A 17239-nucleotide genomic window follows, 5' to 3' on the forward strand; every position below is an offset into this window, starting at 1 on the left:
TCGCTGAGAACATGTCCTTGCGGGTCTCACTGGCAGAGGAAGACATGGTGATTGTCGAGGTAATGAGATGTCATAGTAACACCGAGCACTGCGAGTGCGCTCTATGACACAGCTCACTGTTAACAAAGAAGACTTTTCTAGTATGTCCTTGACCTTGAAGGCCTCAGCGGTAATTGCAATGACAAAATGTAATCTACACTATACACAATCACATGGTGTAACATGCGAAAAGACTAATGCGAAAAAGGGAAAAGACAAAAGAGAGCGTGAGAAAGAAAGCCTGCAGGTTTTCAGGGGAATGGCTACACACACACACACACACACGCACACACACTGTCCGTTTGTAAGCAGGAACATGGCAGATAAAAACACCCTGATTTACCTCAAGGTGGCAGAAATCTGTTTGTAACATTTAATCAAAATGTCTTTACTGTCATTTGGATGATATTGTTTTTCACCACTAATCGTCAACTATTTTCACCAGAACAAACAGAATTTATATGAAATTAGATTAAGTCATAATCAGTTATATCAATATGTCCATTAGAACACTATTTTATTGTCACGTTGCAATTTACCATCCTGATTGTTTTGTCAGCACGGGGTCTTTGCGTCTCGTCAGTGTCAATAATTGCCTCCCATCACAGCTACTTAAGTGCCTTTGGCTGCATCACAGCTTCTGATGTCCAGTTTAACGCAGGCTCTTATATCACAGCAGTTTAATGTGCACATAAATCCTGCGAAGAACAAACAAAAGTAATTGCTCTGCCTCCTGGAGATCTGCTGTGCAGAAAGGTCGTGGAGCACTATAAATGAATCTTGAGCCACCTTTGGGTGTGTGACGACACTGTTACCATGGAAAGTATCGGTGTTTGCTGTTGCATCTTCCATTAGCTGTGCTGCGGGGAAATCGATCACAAAATGCTATTTATTTTAGCCCTAGTCAAAACCCAACAGCATGCATATTTCTGTTATGGTTCCATCGGGAAGGCAGTCCAAATCTATTTTGCATTCATTTGGCCGTGTTTACGTGCAGACTTCTTTCCATACTGATTCATTCTGAATCAAATGTTTGTTTAGAGGTGACATGATGATGTTTACATGGACAACTGAACCCCTCTGAAACCAAATGAATGGAGGGGAAATGATCTTTATTCTGTCAGCAGCTACATTTTCTATATGACCCAAATCTTATTGACGCGTTAATGGGTGTTTACAGTCAGTGTCAGTAGCTACAGAACAACAGAATAAATTGAAATTTCCAGGTTGCTTGGATGCACACGGTGCACTGCATACTAACATGCTACATACATACATAAGAGCATTTCCATTGTGGATTCCATTGACAATGTTCAAATACACCTACAATGGCAATAAATTAAATAAATAAATGAAAATATTAATATAAAAAGCCTATTGAACGATTGCCATTGTGTGATTTTAATTCTAAATACTACAGTAATTGCAGTACCCGCAACAGCGGTGGTGACAGTGTCACATTGCCGACAGCCTAAATTCTTCTCCTCTAAAAATATGACACGCTTGGTTTTAACAACATGTTTCATCAATAAAAGCCTCAAAGGGTGTTTTTATGAGAGTGTTTTCTTGCAACACTGCTGTAATGGGAGCACAGTCAAAAAATAACATTCTTTTCATCAAGAGTCACCGTTTCTCTTTTTCTAGAATGGGGAGCCGTGGTGAGTAAAACGTGATGGCATTGGAAAATCAATCCACCATTCCAGAAGCTAAAAGCTTCTTTTCAGTAAAGGATAAAATAGCATCTCTTTGTAATGTCATGAGGATGTAATATAGTCACAGGCCAGGCTTCATATTGCCTGCAGAATGTGCAATACAAATAAACCACACTCATCGTGTTTTAGGGCAGGATATACTTAAAACAAAACACCAGTCAATGAGTAAAGAATTAGCATTAGATTACCAACAGATATTCTGAAGTGACTTTGCTGCCAGTTGTGAGTATGCTTTTTTTCCTTTGATGAATCAAATCGTAGAGATGAACAAACAACAAACACAGAGTGGCAGTTTTAGTTTGCAACCCACTTGGAATAACAGAAAAACAGCTTCAATCAGTCTCTGTGGTAATAAACCACGTTGGACGTTTTATCTCTTTTCAAACTCTGTGGGACACCAAGACACTGAAGACACGGCTGCTCAATGCATGTGCGCATGCAAAATCCACGTGAGCTCATTTGAATTGCAAACAGCGTCCATGGTAAATCATGTTTGGGAAGTGTCTGGCGCTCCTTCATCAAGCGGTGCGCCGCTCTCATCGTGCACTTCTTCCACCGCGCTCATGTGCCATTGAAATTCAACAACTCTTAAGTGGTCGATAATAAAGGGAACATCTTTGATGGGCCCGTCACTGTGGGGACCAGTGACAGTTCCCAGTGACAAAAGCACTGCAAGACGACATGGAAGGGTTTCTATGGTGTTGGTCCAGAGCTGCCGCTTTCATGTTTGCAGCACAAAAGGAAGGAGTGTGTTAATAGCGTGCGACTCATGGCTGGGCAAGTGATGTTTCCACTCGTGGGGTCGCGGCTCAGTTGACAAGGTGCGCATCCAAAACACCAGGCAGCTTGACGTCTGGTGTTTTGGATGCGCACTCAGGTGCGAGCAGCTAGAGGAGAGCTTTTTTTATTTTTTTATTATCAATATTCTTCGTTTTAAACTCGGCTGAAAAGTGGCTTAAAAATCTTGAAAAACAGGACGCTTTTAATTTGAAGAGTCAAATTGCAACACACTTTATTTAAACTCTGCGTCTCAAATGCTCACACAGCAGATACAACCACCAGAAAATGACTGAAGAAGAAACAAAAAAATAATCAAATTACACACCCAGTGTCACACTGTGGTTGGTTGGTTTACATTGCACTTGACTTCAGTGAGGTTTTGGCTGCACTTGATGAAGTCCTTTATTGTAAATATTTCAAGTAAAATGGACGGGGACAGAAACAGACTGATCGCTGACGAAAAGTGACCGTGGCTGACTGATCGGAGGGATTTGCCTTCTGAATTCAATCCCCTTCAAGATAAAAGGTACTGAGCAGCACTTGCAAATGTCTTTCTTTTTTCTTTAGCTGAGGTCATTATGTGAAAAAGTGGGCAGGATGTTGCCTTTCCCCCGAGCACACAGGCAAATATATTGGATTGGAAATGCATTCCCTTCACCGTCACGCCTCGCTTCTGACTCGCAGAGCTTTCTCGTGGCACTGGTACGGACAAGAGATTGCCTGTGGATACAAAAGGAAGTGCAAATTGTCCCTTGCGCAAAATCTTTTCTTGAAGTATATGTTGCAATTTAATCACAATCGTGGAAACGTTGCAAATAGTTGTTTCATTTTCACCCTGGCCACAGAATAATATGAATTGTTACACAGTTTCTGAACGTGGCTTTAGATTTTATGCACAGGCACATCCATTCTAAAAGTAAACATTTAATCAGGCTTCTGTGATTAGCGCCACCTGGTTGCCGTCGGCCGCTCCTGTTTGTCTCCACATTAGGAGTGTTATTAAGAGATGGATGGTGTGTAACGTTTATACATTGTCACATTGGATTACAGTGAAATCGTTTTATCCGTCTTTAAAACAAGACAGGATCTGCGCGAGTGTTCTGAGCACTTGTGACACAAAGCCACTAGGAGGTCATAGACACCCTTTGGTGTCAGCGAGCGTCAGTTTTTGATCAAATTTACTTAGCTCTAGGCCACAAACTTATTGAGAAGCAGTTTTTAAAGGTGCCAGAATCTGCTACCACAGTATATTGAGCCCGTACTGCTGCTTTTAATGATTGAAAGCAAATTGTTGTTTTTTTAAGAGCTTGAGATCCTATTTGTTTTATGGCTGCTTTTTATTTATTTTGTGCTGAAGATAAATTGACCAAAAAAAAAAAAAAATGCAATAGACAAAATGAGAACTAGACTTTTTTGAAATTTGAATTTACCATAGATCAGAAAGCTAGTAACTAACTAACTAACTAACAAGTGCAAACAAAAGTATTTACGGTCCGTGACCCCCTTCTGGGTTTCTCAGTCTCACGCGGTCAAACGCTCGGCAGGCTCCCGGTGTTCACTTTGACACTAGCTGTTGTACAGATTGACCGCCCTGTCTATCGGCGCCCTGCAGATGGGACATTTCTTTGGCACGGGCAGGGCGTCGTAGCACTGGGCGCAGGAGCACACGTGGCCGCACTCCAGGAAGACGCAGGAGCGCTCGCGGCTCAGGCACACGGAGCAGCTGTTGGGCGACACGCTGCTCTCCTCCAGGTTCAGCTCGCGCATGCGCCTCCGCTGCTGCTCCTTGAACTCCTCCAGCATGCTCCTCTCCCGCTTGACCTGCCTGCGGTGGGAGTAGCACTTCCACAGGACGAAGCAGAGCGCGGAGCAGGCGGCGATGCCGAAGACCGCCGTCAAGACGCGCCACATGCGCACGCTGCTGCCCTGCTTCCTCAGCAGTGCCTCGTGGTCCAGCCGCGTCAGGAAGTAACAGAAGCCCTGCTTGGGCGGCTGCAGCTTGATCAGGTTGTTGTCAAGCACCAGCTCGCCGACGCCCGTCACGCTGTCGCCCAGCCGCAGCATCTCCTCCGTCTCGTGGATGCCCTTGGGCCGCTCGCCGCTGATGAAGTGGCCGATGACGCTGGACAGCGATTGGTTGGTGGGGTGGAAGTTGGTGTAGGTCGTCTCCAGGTTGAGCTCGGCGGCGTCCAGCGGACGCATGACGCGCACCGTGGTGGCGATGTTGTCGTCGTGGGAGCCGAGGGAAAACGGCACCGTGTTGGTGCGCTGGTGGATGACTTTCTCTGTGTTGCTCCTGGAAGTAGCAAAGACACTTGACGACTGTTCGGCCTGCAACCCGACACCACGGCCACTTTCTTAGACACGGCGTCTGCCAAATGTTTTCTAGCTCCAGTTTTCTAGTCGTTGAATAAACGCACTGTCACGCAGACTGCATTAAATACTGGAATTCCTTAAAAAAAATGTATACGTTGGACCTTTAAAAGTATTAAATTCGATGCATGGAGGCGTTTGGGTTCAGTTGTGTCAGGAAATGAGTGAGGAGTAAAGATGATGAGACGGTACCAGTGTTGTACTGGGTTGTGGTACTGGGCATCTTGCCATGAAAAGCACACCATGTCACAGTAACACAAATGTGAGGACGGGCGTCAACATGCAGATCATACAAGCAAGACGTTTGAATTGTTGATGGAGCGAGTATATGTCAACCAGCACAGAATGGACTCAAGTTTGACCAGGCTATTACAAAAACAAAAGGTTGAATTACTTGTCTAAAGTATTTGACTTTTGTTTCTATCGTTTTATGTGACATTTATCTTTTAACTTCTGTAACATTCTGCTGGAGGTTGGAGGTGTTACGCATTCAGAGATGCTACTCTGCAGACCTTTTAGGTCCTCTGTCCTTTCCGATGCTTGCGTTAGCAGGTGCTACATGCATGCGAGTTGCTACCACATGATCATAATGACTCCTTATTTGGGGTTTACAATATAACTAATTCCAAAGTCTAGAATTGTTTTTGCATGTGTAACATTCTGGTTGAGTAACACCCTTTCAGGTTGTCAAGTTTAAAAAAAAAAAAAAATTCTACAGAGTTGTTATAGTACGCCAAGACCCGAGTGACCTACCAGAGATGAGTGGTACGGTTCCAAACCATCTTCTCCTCCTTCAGGGTCAGTCTCTCAATCACTCCTTTGCAGTTATCAACAAACTGGCTGTTCAGGGTTTCCTTCACTGACCTCACTGCACCTGTGTGTGTGTGAACCAAAAGACTATTTTTAAAATCATGAATGGTGAAAATATGCCAGGTTCAGTAGAGGAAAATAGACTTAAATAAGTAAGTAGCACAACACACCTTCTATGACAGCGTAAGAGATACATCGTCCAGGGGTTTCAGACAGCAAGGCTTTCAAATCCTGCTCAAGGGAGACTTTCTTGGCTTCCTAAAATGGACAAGTGTTAACGATTATATCAGAAGAAGCAAATGAGCAACCAATTCCAAAGTCATATTAAACAGAGAGACCGCCATATCTAAAAAAAAAAGTGACCCACCTTTAATCTGGCAACTGTTGTTGCTCGGCTCTTGTAAATGCTGTAGAAGATAGCCGTCAGCGCTGAGCTGGTGGCTAAAACCACAATCTGAGCAGTCGAGGGCTTCCCACTGGAGTCCATGCTAGCATTTGCAGCATTAATAGCTGTGGGGTGCACAATACCGTCAGTTATACACATCTAATGTACAATGTTCAGGGCCCATTTAAAAAAAATAAAAAAAATACATCCTCTTAATTTTACCCGAGAACAAAATAATTCTTTCTAATCGAGTTCTCCATAAAAGCCATGCTCATTTTATGATTCTGTATGATTCCATACACATCAATGATCCTGAAATGTGCACTCCTTTGCCCAAGTCAGTGACAAACATTCGCATTATAGCCTATTTACAGTTAATACAGCATTCCTTTGACACACTGCAACACCCTTATGACGTAGGAAACGTCATAACGCTAGCACAATGACCAGTGACGGATAAAGTTAAATACTACACAGAACTACTAACAGCTCTGTAAGTGTAACGTTGAAAGTAAACCGCGGACAAACCATAGCGTGGCGTTCTCTAAAAGAACAAAGTTGGTTTAATAGTTTCAAAGACAAACGCTTTTACAGCAATTCGAATTCAGAATTCAGTCCCTATCTCGACAGTGAATGAAGAACCCGACATAACGAAAGTAGCAAAACGTCAACACAGCATTGATACATTCCGTCTTCAACCACCCATGCGAGCATTGTTACATACAATACCGCATAATGAACCACTGAAGGCTTTTTTCTTTTTTAAAAAAAAAAAAAAAAAAAAACACAGATACACCCAATAGCCTTGGGGCGAGACACACTTCCTTGAAGAGCTTGTAGTGGCTCACAAAACACAGTCCTTTGGGTAGCTAGCTACATCGCGGCTAATGCTAAGTTACCACAACCTAGCGTTCCGCTTCCGAAGGCTGGACTTGCGACAACACAATGAAATATATAATATCAGTTAGTATCGTATGCCGACTGTTGTCAAAGGATTCACACACACCTGTGCACTGCTGTCCCACTGAAACAGGGGCTTTGACAGCCGCAGAGACCCACACAGTCCACACCAGGAATAGAGGAACTGTTGGGAAAATGAAATTTTCCCTACCTGCCTGCAGATGTCGCCACGGAATCATTATTTACATTTATGCTAGCGTAAATGGGAACTTCGAAACCCAAGGCATTGGATGCATTGGTGCGTACGCCAAAATAAATACATATGAATCAAGGCTGATGATTCTCTCTTGAAACATCTCATCGCAGCAAGAAATGACCTTAGAATGACAACTTTTAAAATCATATTTATAGCGCTGACCTTTTTGTGTAATATTAATATTCTTATATACTCACAATTACATCATAATTACGCGTCACAATCTTTCCACCGTCATGCACATTTTATTTCAATATTGTTGCCTCCGTGTTGTGACACGTTTGCAACACTGTGCACTCCTACACCCTGGACTGAGTGCCAACTGCAAAAGGATGATTCTCAATCTCGGGCTGAGGTGCACAAGTGGGCTCTGTTTTACACCAACACACTGAACATTATTAAGAGAATGTGTCATCCTATGGAACTATTCCCATAGTTCAGGATATCTTGTTTGTTAGTTTTCCCTTTTGACAGTAAGCAAAGAAAAAAAAGAAAAGGAAATGTCAGATTACCATAAGTGAGAGATGCTCATGGTTAGCAGTGCATGTGTGTGTCCTCATATCTCCCACTTGCCTGCCCTGTTTATTTTTGTACATCCATGTTTGTTCAGGTATTGTGGCCATGGCCCGCTTCCATGCGCAACCTCTCCTCTGTGGCATGTGCCAACATGCTCACATGCCGGCCAACTCCACCCTACCCTACTGCCCTTTTATTCACCTGCCACTCTGTGTAGCTCATCAAACACAAAGAATCTCTTCCTTTTATTCGGATGCTGTCCACGGAAAGAAGGAAAATGCCCCAAGCCTCGTGCATGCTTTGTGAGTGTTTCTGTTTTGCTTAATTTCTTTCATGACACGTGTACTTGTGTGCGCGTGCGTGCACGCCTGCGATGCATCCTCATTCCCTTGTTGTACCATTCCCCTGGTGACAGGAAAGAGATGAGACGAGAGCCAGACAGATGCACATCTGATTGCTTCCTTCCCAAAATGATAAAAGAAAAAAAAGAAAAAAAAAAGAAAAATCAAAAATGCTTCAGGAGTAAATAGATTCGTTTTTTCCTTGTATTTTAGGCCAGAGACGTGTGTTCTTTTACATCACCCTGCCAAATTGGCTCTCTTTTCTTCTTCTTCTTCTTCTTCTTCTTCTTCTTCTTCTTCTTCTTCTTCTTCTTCTTTTTTTTTTTTACTAGGAGCAGAAAGGCCATATCACTGGGGGCCACAGAGATAATGACAGTACACCTCCACCGCCACGGCAAATAGCAGCAAATGTGATGATAATTGCATCCAATTACTCTCCTGTTGCCCCTTGGTGTGCGGAGAGAGCTCGGCACACATGCGCCTTCAGCAAGGAGAGACGTCGCGTTGATCTCTCATTCAACAGCAGTTCAAAGCAAAGGCAAAGCAGACAGTCAGCTAATGGGCCTATTGTCTTTATTGCATCCGTATGGATGCTTGCTCATAAATAACTCTTCAACTATTTCCTTGCATCTGGAAGTCTTCACAACCACAGGACTCTCACTGGTTACTCAATACTAAAGCCAACTGGAAAGACTTCTCATGAGAGCCTGACAAGGTGAATGTGTGAAATCACAGCGATGCAGCTGCATTTCAAAGTTTCAAAATTTAACTGCTGCTGCAAATAATTTCCCCTCCCTCTTAGTTATGTAATATCATATAAAGCATATTTAAATAAACTTATATATATATATATATATTTTTTAAAAACCTTGACTCTTTGTTTCTGAAGTAATGATGAATTAATTGAAAAGTCTTTTTGAGCCATATGGGTTATTGAGTATGTCAACCCTGAATGTGTGGAAATCCATATGCACACACAAGACTCACTGACTCCCAGTCCCCACTGATTCACTTTGCAAAATAACCTGACAACACAAGCTAGCTGGAACATGATTGGATTAAAAACTCTCCCACAATATAAAACAGTGGAAGCAGCACAACCAAGTCAATATAATATGGCATGAAGAGAACAGACTATGGAGGCTATATGAACTATATGAGTATGTTTAGGCCTGTTGAGAAGGAATTGCAGGCGCTGATGGCCCACCGCTGGTGAAATGCTCAATGGTCTGGTCTTTGCGGTTAGCTTGTTAGCGGGGCCAGGGGAAACTGTCAGTAAACAAGTTATTAGAGTGTAATCAGTAACATGGCTCTCGAATTTTGACTGATTCATGCAGGTCTTCATCACACATCAGGACACATCACTCACACCAAATCACCCAGCGGTGCACGTCACAGTGCTGATTATCGCACAACAGGCACAGCAGACAAACACCAAATTAAACAGACCTATTCAGGCCACAAGGACATAATCAGCACCATGCCCAACTGGGTGTCATAAAGAAACACAAACCAGTAATTCCCTTTATTGATTCCACAATTAGTCTGCTTAATTGCTCTTGCTGACGTCATGGCGAGGGCAGATACGTGACTCCTCGCTGCATGTTTCGTCCCCCTGTGACTGTCAGATAAACATCAGGTGGTGTGCAACGCAGTCATTAGATTTCCATGTTTTACAAAAGTGCCTCCTTTGTTCGTTTTAGCTGATTGTTATACAGCATCTCTTTTTGAAAGCTGCCGTGTGTGAAGCTATTCTGGGGCTCTTCTTCAGGAAGTAATGTGTTGAGTGAAAAATGAGATTTAAGAATGCTGTTGTTTTATGAACAGGAATTTATCAGCAGCAGCAGCCTCTTGGGAAAAAAATAATAATAATGGTGCAGTGCTGCAGGGAGAGGTGATTTCATTTACGTTTTTGAATATCATTATTTAACATAACGAATTCACATTCACATTTCCCATGGCTGGGTTTTTACTGCCATGAAGAAATGCACATAAAAGTTTTTGCAAATGTATTCAGGAACTTATGAGCCAATGACTCTTCTAAAAATGTCTGTCATTGCAAAGTGAATTCTTCCCTTGTGTGAATTTAAAAAGGTTCATAAATAGAAATACACACATCAGAAATACGTTTAAAAGAACAATTGCCAATTTTCAACAAACAAAAACAATTATCCTGTATTTGTTGTGACTTTGACGTTGATTTTAGCTGCATTTAAAAACAGTTGAGAAATCTGCTGCAAAATTGTGCATGAATTAACAGGAATGATCTGCATTATTCATTTTGAGACTGTGATTTTGCCTTTACATATTATGTTTTGTGGGACAAAACCATAAATGTTTTATGGCAGTAACTAATCCCACACTCTCATGAATAACTTAGCTGTTTATGCTCTCTGCTCACTGACAGTGAGACAGTGAAGTTTTTTTTTTTTTGGCAAGAATCTGGAATGTAATTTACACTCAACGGGAACAGTTGTGGCCGCGGGACGTTATTTGACAGCGTCCTGCATCATAACGAGTTCTCATTAACTTCAAGCCCTGTGCGAAGCAGAATGGATTTCTGTTTTTAATCTGTCTCAGTGAAACAGAAAGATTTAATAAGTGCGTCTTGCAGTTGGAGTGCAGTTTGCCTGTTTGCGCCGACTGAAAGCGGAGAGCTTCTTCTGTCTCTGTGTGATCTGCTGAGCAACAAAACAGGGAGCGTCTCGTTTGCAAATTGCTACGTATGCAACTCTCTCCTCAGAATATGCCATATAAGATATGTATGAGATAGCGTAGGTGAGTATGCTCTTCTTCTAACAATATAGAACATCACTGATCAGGCCGTCACTGAGCCCGGCATGGATTCGGTTGTAAGTGAGGTAGCAGCGCCATTTGCGACATCACAAAGGGCTCCTTTCCAGACCTTTGTCTTCGTGTCCGCTTCAAGAAGACCTGTATTAGTGTGAGAAGATTGGTTCCAAAACACTGGTCAAGCGAATGTCACATTACATGGGGCCTCCGTGACACTCAAGTATCTTGTACAGGTTCAGTCTTCTAGTGCCACTACTGAGAGCTGATGCTTCACGAGAAAACAGACCCAATCTCTGTCTTTGAGAGGCCTATCATGACGATTTGTTGGGAAAAAGACAAGCAATGCAATGCAGCAATTCTTATTCAAGATCAACCTGATGATTAACAGCCAGACTCAATCACACAGGAGGTGATGGAGGTGCCATCTGGATCCTTTTAGGGCCGTGAGTCTTGTCCAAAAAAGAGTTGGGCATCTCAACTGTGGAAGAATCAAACAGCAAACCTTTAATTCGGTGAGTATTTGCAGCTTTTGCCAGTCTGTAAGCCTTATTCTCGAACCCCATCCTTCCATCCATCCATCCATCCGTCCGTCCGTCCGTCCGTCCGTCCATCCATCCATCCATCCATCCATCCATCCATTCGTTTTTTTGGACCCATTTTTCTCTTGGACTCAGGGTTCCCAACAGTGAAATGCTGCATGAAGTCTATTGAAAAATGCCCAAACGTCACACATATTATCATAGATGTTATATGATTTGCTCAAATATGCTTTTTGAGAATTGATGAGAAATCACACGGCTGTGTTTTTTGACCTAAGTCAAATGATAGGTGGAAAAGTGCAAAAAAATAAAGAAACTCCCAAACATTATTCTCTTTTCATTTATTGTCCATCTGCTACGGAGCCGCATTCAAACTCCAAAGTGCATTTCCTTTCAGTCGCCCTCTCACAGGAACTTCTCTCAACACTTCATCTTCCTGCACTTCTCGCTGGAACAAAGCAGGACTGTGACCTGCCTGTGGCCGCCAGCTCCTCGGGGGACTAAACACTTTGTTCCTCCTTCTTGTGGCGGCGTGACGAGTGGCCCTGCGGTGCCGCCGCTCAGCTCGCCGTGTTTGCCTCACAAACAGCAATGCCTTCTGTGAAAATCTGTGTGCAGCAGTCGCTTTTTAGGGGCTCCATAAACACACCTCACATGAAAAATGGCAGAATAAAATGCAATACTTGACTAACCTGCCATGTGTAGTGTTGGGTGTAATTCAGCCGTCCGCCGTTTAAAAGCAGCCTCTGTGCCTGACTGCCTGATTAAAGTCAAGGGTTTGCAATTCTGTAAAAGTGACCCCTGCCTGCACCTCGCTGCCTTCAGGAGTTACAGAAAGGCACAGAAACGTCCCCTTGTTAACTACTGGTGTTAACGCAGCACTGGCAGCGTGTCGGGCACCAGTGTCAGTGAGCAAACGGTCTTGACTTTATCGCGCCCTCTCTCCGAGTTGGAGTGTTTATGCATGCCGCGCAGGGGTTCTGAGGCGGCCAGAGATTAGAATGCAGGGAAAATAGATGCTATAAAAACACAAATGGTTTCTCTTGGTATTCGCGCACCGCAGCATTGACATGGTTTGTGCTGGGGCAAGGGAATTCTTCATTCTCTTATCTCTGACATTTGATTCTGTTCTTTTGCAGTCTGATCTGAGAGTCCTCCATCTCCCCCCCACTCGCCCCCCCCCTGCCCTCGGTTTACAGCAGTATTTGTCCCCTCCGATCAATCCCGACACCTCGACAAGATTCTGCTTTCAGAAGCTGTTTCTTCTTCTTCATCTAGGAAGATGCCTCGCTGCCAAAAAAACAGACTGCTGTGTGTGATTATATAATGAAGAATCTCTAAAAAAAAACCCCACCTCCAAATTTGCCCTCAGCAGCGGCACTGTGCGCGTCCACGCTCACTAAAATGGCTTATGTTTGCAGTAAAATGGTCGATGAGGTGGGAACCAGCTTCCCGGACCCCCGTTTTGGATCAGTCGTTCCTGTCAGAGCCTGACAGCCATCCTGCAGTGCCAGGTGCTTTATGCTCATTTCCTGAACAATTCACTCCACTGATTAATTGCTCCCCTCAGAGCAAAAAAAAAAAAAAAAGGCAGAGAAAGCAGATTGAGGCCTGCAAACACATCAAACTGGGAATCCAACATTCTGACTGGCCGATTAAGTGGCACATTGTGTCTTTTTTTTGCTTGTGTAAATGTGTGGGTTTTTCTCTCTGTCTTTGAAGTACAGGCTACACACATTTTTCACTTCACAAACATGCAAATCCATGCAAGCGAAGTGCAGAGTTACAGGCAACATTTGAATAATCCCGTTTGAAAACATCCAGGAAAGGCCGTCCCTCTGAGATTTATGACAGAACCCCAAGCGAGGGTGCCTTTATTTTTTTCTTTATTTATCACACTTGGAAAATAAATAGTTTCATCTCGTAATAATCACAAAGCAACTTTTGGCAGGTACCATTAACAGGAATTTAGCTCCAATAAAATTGAAAACAGTTCATGTCTGATTGTGAGATAGACCCCCTTCTTGAAGGGCTTGTGGAAAAACCCAAAACAAACCAAAAAACAACAGCATGAACAGAGCTGGCCTAAGAAAGAGCAGGGGCATAGAAAATTCTAATTAGTTTTGGTCCAGATGGCAAATAAATAGATATATTAGAAATATATATTACATTAGATACAAGTTTGCCCCCAGTTGCACATAAATCACAGTGTAAATTTCAAAAGTTGGCATCTGCCACATAAAAAATTCCCAAACGCTTGGCATGAAAAGGTTACCGCTGACACGTCATGCATAAATGATGGGGATGACGACAGATGACAGCAATTAACATGTGGGCCGAATGGCTTTCTTCCTAAATTACAGCCTGGGCTGCAAGCATTAATAGAACCGTAACAAACTTCTCTCCGTGATTGCAAGCATTCGGAAAGGTCATTCGGTGGACAGTTTCAATGAGGATTGTCATATTAGAAGGAAAAAAAAAAACAACAACACAAATTCACAAACAGCATCCTCTGGGAAGGGTAGAGGGAGGGGGCAAGGGGGGGAGAAAAACAATATAATACAACTCCGTCCAAAAAATACATCCCTGCTGGCAAACATTGTCAATTTTACCCCCACACACAAAAAAAAAAAATCCCAAAGAAGTGGATCGAGGACTCGTATCGCTTGCTGCCCCGATTGATAATTAGCCCGAGCGTCACACTTCGCGTCCTCGCTCGTCATTGTGCTGTCGTCGGCCTGTGCATCAGCCGCCCTGCCTTGTAAACAACCACAAACTGCTACAGCCGTCTGGCCGGAGAGAGAATCAACCTCCGCAGAACCACTCCACTCCGACCAGCTGGTGGCGCGAGGGTGAAGATCCCGACAACGTCAACGTGGACGGTGGGGGAGGGAGGGTAGCTTTGTGTGTCTGTGTATGTGTGTTTGTGTGTGTGTGGATGTGTGTGTGTGAAGGTTCTCTGTCATCCAGGTCATCTCAATGTAGAAGGGGCAACTGGATTTGTTCTTGCGATCTTGAAGATGTTTCGCCTCTTCATCCGAAAGGCTCCTTCAGTTCTGAGAAAAGGTTGGGGAGCCCCAAGTATTGGACCACCAGCAGGTGTAGGTGGGGCTAAACCTTCTATTAGCAAAGGTGTGTGGGGATCCTGAGTCGGGTAACCGCAGGAGGGGTGGAGAAGAGGAGGAGGAATCACTTTAGGGGAATCACACCAGCGAGGTGATGAAGGTGAAGGTGCTGTCGCCGCCGTCGCCCACAAAGTTGATCTGGCACTGCTCCAGCCTGGCGATGTCCCCCAGGTCCAGCTGGGACAGCAGCTGCGTGGGGTCCGTGCTGGTGGTGAAGACCCTCTGCTTCTCCTGCTGCTGGGGTCCTTCCTCCACCTCCTCCTGTTTCTCTACCTCGTCCTCCCCGTCTTCCTCTTCTTCCTCCTCCTCCTCCTCTTCCTCCTCATCCTCCTCCGTGATGGAGCAGAGGCGGTTGGCGCCGCCGGGGCTGTCGGCGGGCGGTGGCCTGTAGTGACACTGGCCGTTGAGCAGCCTCCGCAGCGGCACCAGGGGCACCGCCTGCTCGCCCAGCAGCTGCTGCTGGCGGTGGCGGAAGTCGCTCTGGCGCTTCAGCCGCTTGAACTCGCTGAAGGCCGACGCGGCGTTCTGCGCCAGGCTGCGCGCGATGGCCCGCGTCTTCTCCGCCTTGCCCACCAGGGCGGCGTGGCACCGCAGCACCACCGCCATGTTCTTCACCTGGTGCCGGTAGACCCAGGCCAGGATCTTGGGCCGCGAGGGGTCGGCCACGCAGCACGTGATGCGGTCCAGCGAGTACAGGTGTGCCGGCGGCTTCCTCTTGCCCGACTTGTCGGCGCCCATGCGGATGCCGTGCGGCCCCACCGTCAGCCGCATCTTGACGGCGTGCTCGCCGTAGTTGCTCCGCGCCCAGATCTTGGCCACGGCCTCCTGTGTGCAGCCCTCACCCCGCGCCGCGATGGTCACCACGCTGCCCAGGTAGCGCACGCCGTGCGCCGGCTCCTCGCGGTTCAGCTCCACCTTCTGCCGCTTGGCGTGGAAGAGGCCGCCCACCCAGTCGGGGGGCCAGTCGGGCAGCAGGTCGGGGCAGGAGCGCAGCAGTGAGGAGAGGATGGAGTGGTAGGTGAGCCCCGCGCCCAGGCTCTTTGCCGCTTTGCTCTTGACCTCGTCCTCCACCAGCACAAACTTGTTCCTCCTCCAGGGCAGCATGGCGCCGGGCGGGTTGGGAAGGAGTCCACCCCCCCCCTCTGCCCCCTGTTTCCGACTCTTCTCAGCCCCCCTCCGCTGGAGAAGAGAGTGTGGGAGCCTGTGCGTGGGGAGAGAGCGGAAAAGCTGAGAGAAGCTGCTTCTCCGAGTGCCACTGGGAGACTGAGAGCACTGAGTCTCGGCCAGGCTGTTCCCCCGCTCGCTCTCTCGCTCCTCCTCCTCCTCCTCCTCCTCCTCCTCCTCCTCTTAACTCTCCGCCTCTTTCTCTTCTGCTTTCTGCATCACGCAGCGCTGATCAGTGCCTCAGTCCCGGCGCTCGGGCACCGACGACTCCCCTCCCCGCTTCCTTGTTTTGCTTCCAAATGGCTCCCTCCCAAAGCATTATTTATCCTTCCAGCTTTGCACCGAGATCTTGTCGTATTTTTTTTTCTCAACCTTGTGGAGGGAGGACGAAACACCTTGTCGTCGTGCCGTCCCCCAGGGGATTTGGGAGGGAGTCTGGGGGGGACACTTCTACGCACTAGTTAATTCTCGTGTAAAAGTCCAATAGCATGTAATTAATTCATGTTGGGTATGATTCAGTGTGTCTGAAGAAAAGGAAAATCCTGATGCCTCATTAGCATGAAAAGAGCTTGGAAGTGAGATCGGCCGACTGTTCATTCATGGCAGAGAATCACAACTGGTGGAAACTACATTCAAGCCCATTTCAGTCTCTACTGTCAACCAGAGCCTTCACACATTTCAGTGTGAAGTTCACATTAACATTTAACATCACATTGGCAAAGATGGATGTTCAATTAGCAAGGTAATATGTGTTTGGGTTGAAATCTGGCGCAGTGAAAACCTATAAAAGAGCAATGGGTAGAATCTGTGTCACAATCATGCTGGGCAGCTCACATCTCCTCGGCTCGCCGACAGCACATAAAGAGAGAGGATAAAAGTCAGCTGCTCTCTTGATTCTGGGGCAATAAATCAGAGCAGGTCTCATCTGCGTCTGTGGCTGAGCTGCGGCCCGGGCAGCGTAGAACCAACTGTCATGTGTGGAAGGTGTATTAAGTTCTCTGCCACGAGGCTGGTTTCTGTGGCAACACTGGAAAATAAATGTCTCTTTTTCCATCTGTGCTCGCTCGCGCTGTCGAGTGTCGATGAGAGAAAGAGACATATTCTTTAAAGGTTCAATCTCAATTATGCATGGGATTTATTTGATGCTTACAAAGAGGAGAGGGGTTGAATTTTTTGAAAACACACTCTGGCTCACCTCACGTCTCTCGTCACATCTCGTTAATATCCCCTTTTGTCGCTGAAAGAGGACACCTGTTGATAAAAGGGCTTAATTGTGAACAGCATTCATGGCCAAAGTCAAAACTGTATTTTCAAGGGAAGCTGACTCAGTTTTTCAAACAGCCTTGGGCCACGAGAAGAGACGTCACCCCGACGCTCCGCTTGGATGTTAAGCGCATAAACAACAAGGCAATGATGTGACCCAGGATGAGCTGGCACAGCGTCGTTATTAAGCTTAGTATTCAGGTAAGACTGAAAGGCTGTATACACACTGCTGCCTGGCCATAA

The 17239-nt window shown here is 45.5% G+C and overlaps 2 protein-coding genes across 4 annotated transcripts; both read right to left on the reverse strand.

Moving 5' to 3' along the window:
- Positions 1-2746: 2746 nt before the first annotated feature.
- mul1 (mitochondrial E3 ubiquitin protein ligase 1) lies at positions 2747-7223 on the reverse strand. 3 transcript variants are annotated; one of them, XM_076042056.1, is made up of 5 exons: positions 7106-7223; positions 6082-6224; positions 5885-5972; positions 5658-5778; positions 2747-4827 (listed from the first exon to the last, which is right to left on the reverse strand). In XM_076042056.1, the coding sequence occupies exons 2-5, from the start codon at positions 6199-6201 to the stop codon at positions 4098-4100; spliced, it is 1059 nt and encodes a 352-aa protein (XP_075898171.1). In that variant the 5' UTR covers positions 6202-6224; positions 7106-7223; the 3' UTR covers positions 2747-4097. The 3 variants fall into 3 exon arrangements, with proteins under 3 accessions (XP_075898171.1, XP_075898172.1, XP_075898173.1); XM_076042057.1 differs by lacking the exon at positions 7106-7223 and adding an exon at positions 6371-6592; XM_076042058.1 differs by lacking the exon at positions 7106-7223.
- A 4545-nt stretch (positions 7224-11768) lies between these two features.
- On the reverse strand, positions 11769-15868 carry fam43b (family with sequence similarity 43 member B). The gene has a single exon (XM_076042272.1). It carries the CDS (start codon positions 15671-15673, stop codon positions 14648-14650), a length of 1026 nt encoding a protein of 341 aa, XP_075898387.1. The 5' UTR covers positions 15674-15868; the 3' UTR covers positions 11769-14647.
- Positions 15869-17239: the final 1371 nt, after the last annotated feature.

The sequence above is a fragment of the Nelusetta ayraudi genome, unplaced genomic scaffold (assembly GCF_046127955.1).
Source record: "Nelusetta ayraudi isolate G7.1 ecotype Tasmania unplaced genomic scaffold, CSIRO-AGI_Nayr_v1 ptg000070l, whole genome shotgun sequence".
Classification (NCBI taxonomy): domain Eukaryota; kingdom Metazoa; phylum Chordata; class Actinopteri; order Tetraodontiformes; family Monacanthidae; genus Nelusetta; species Nelusetta ayraudi.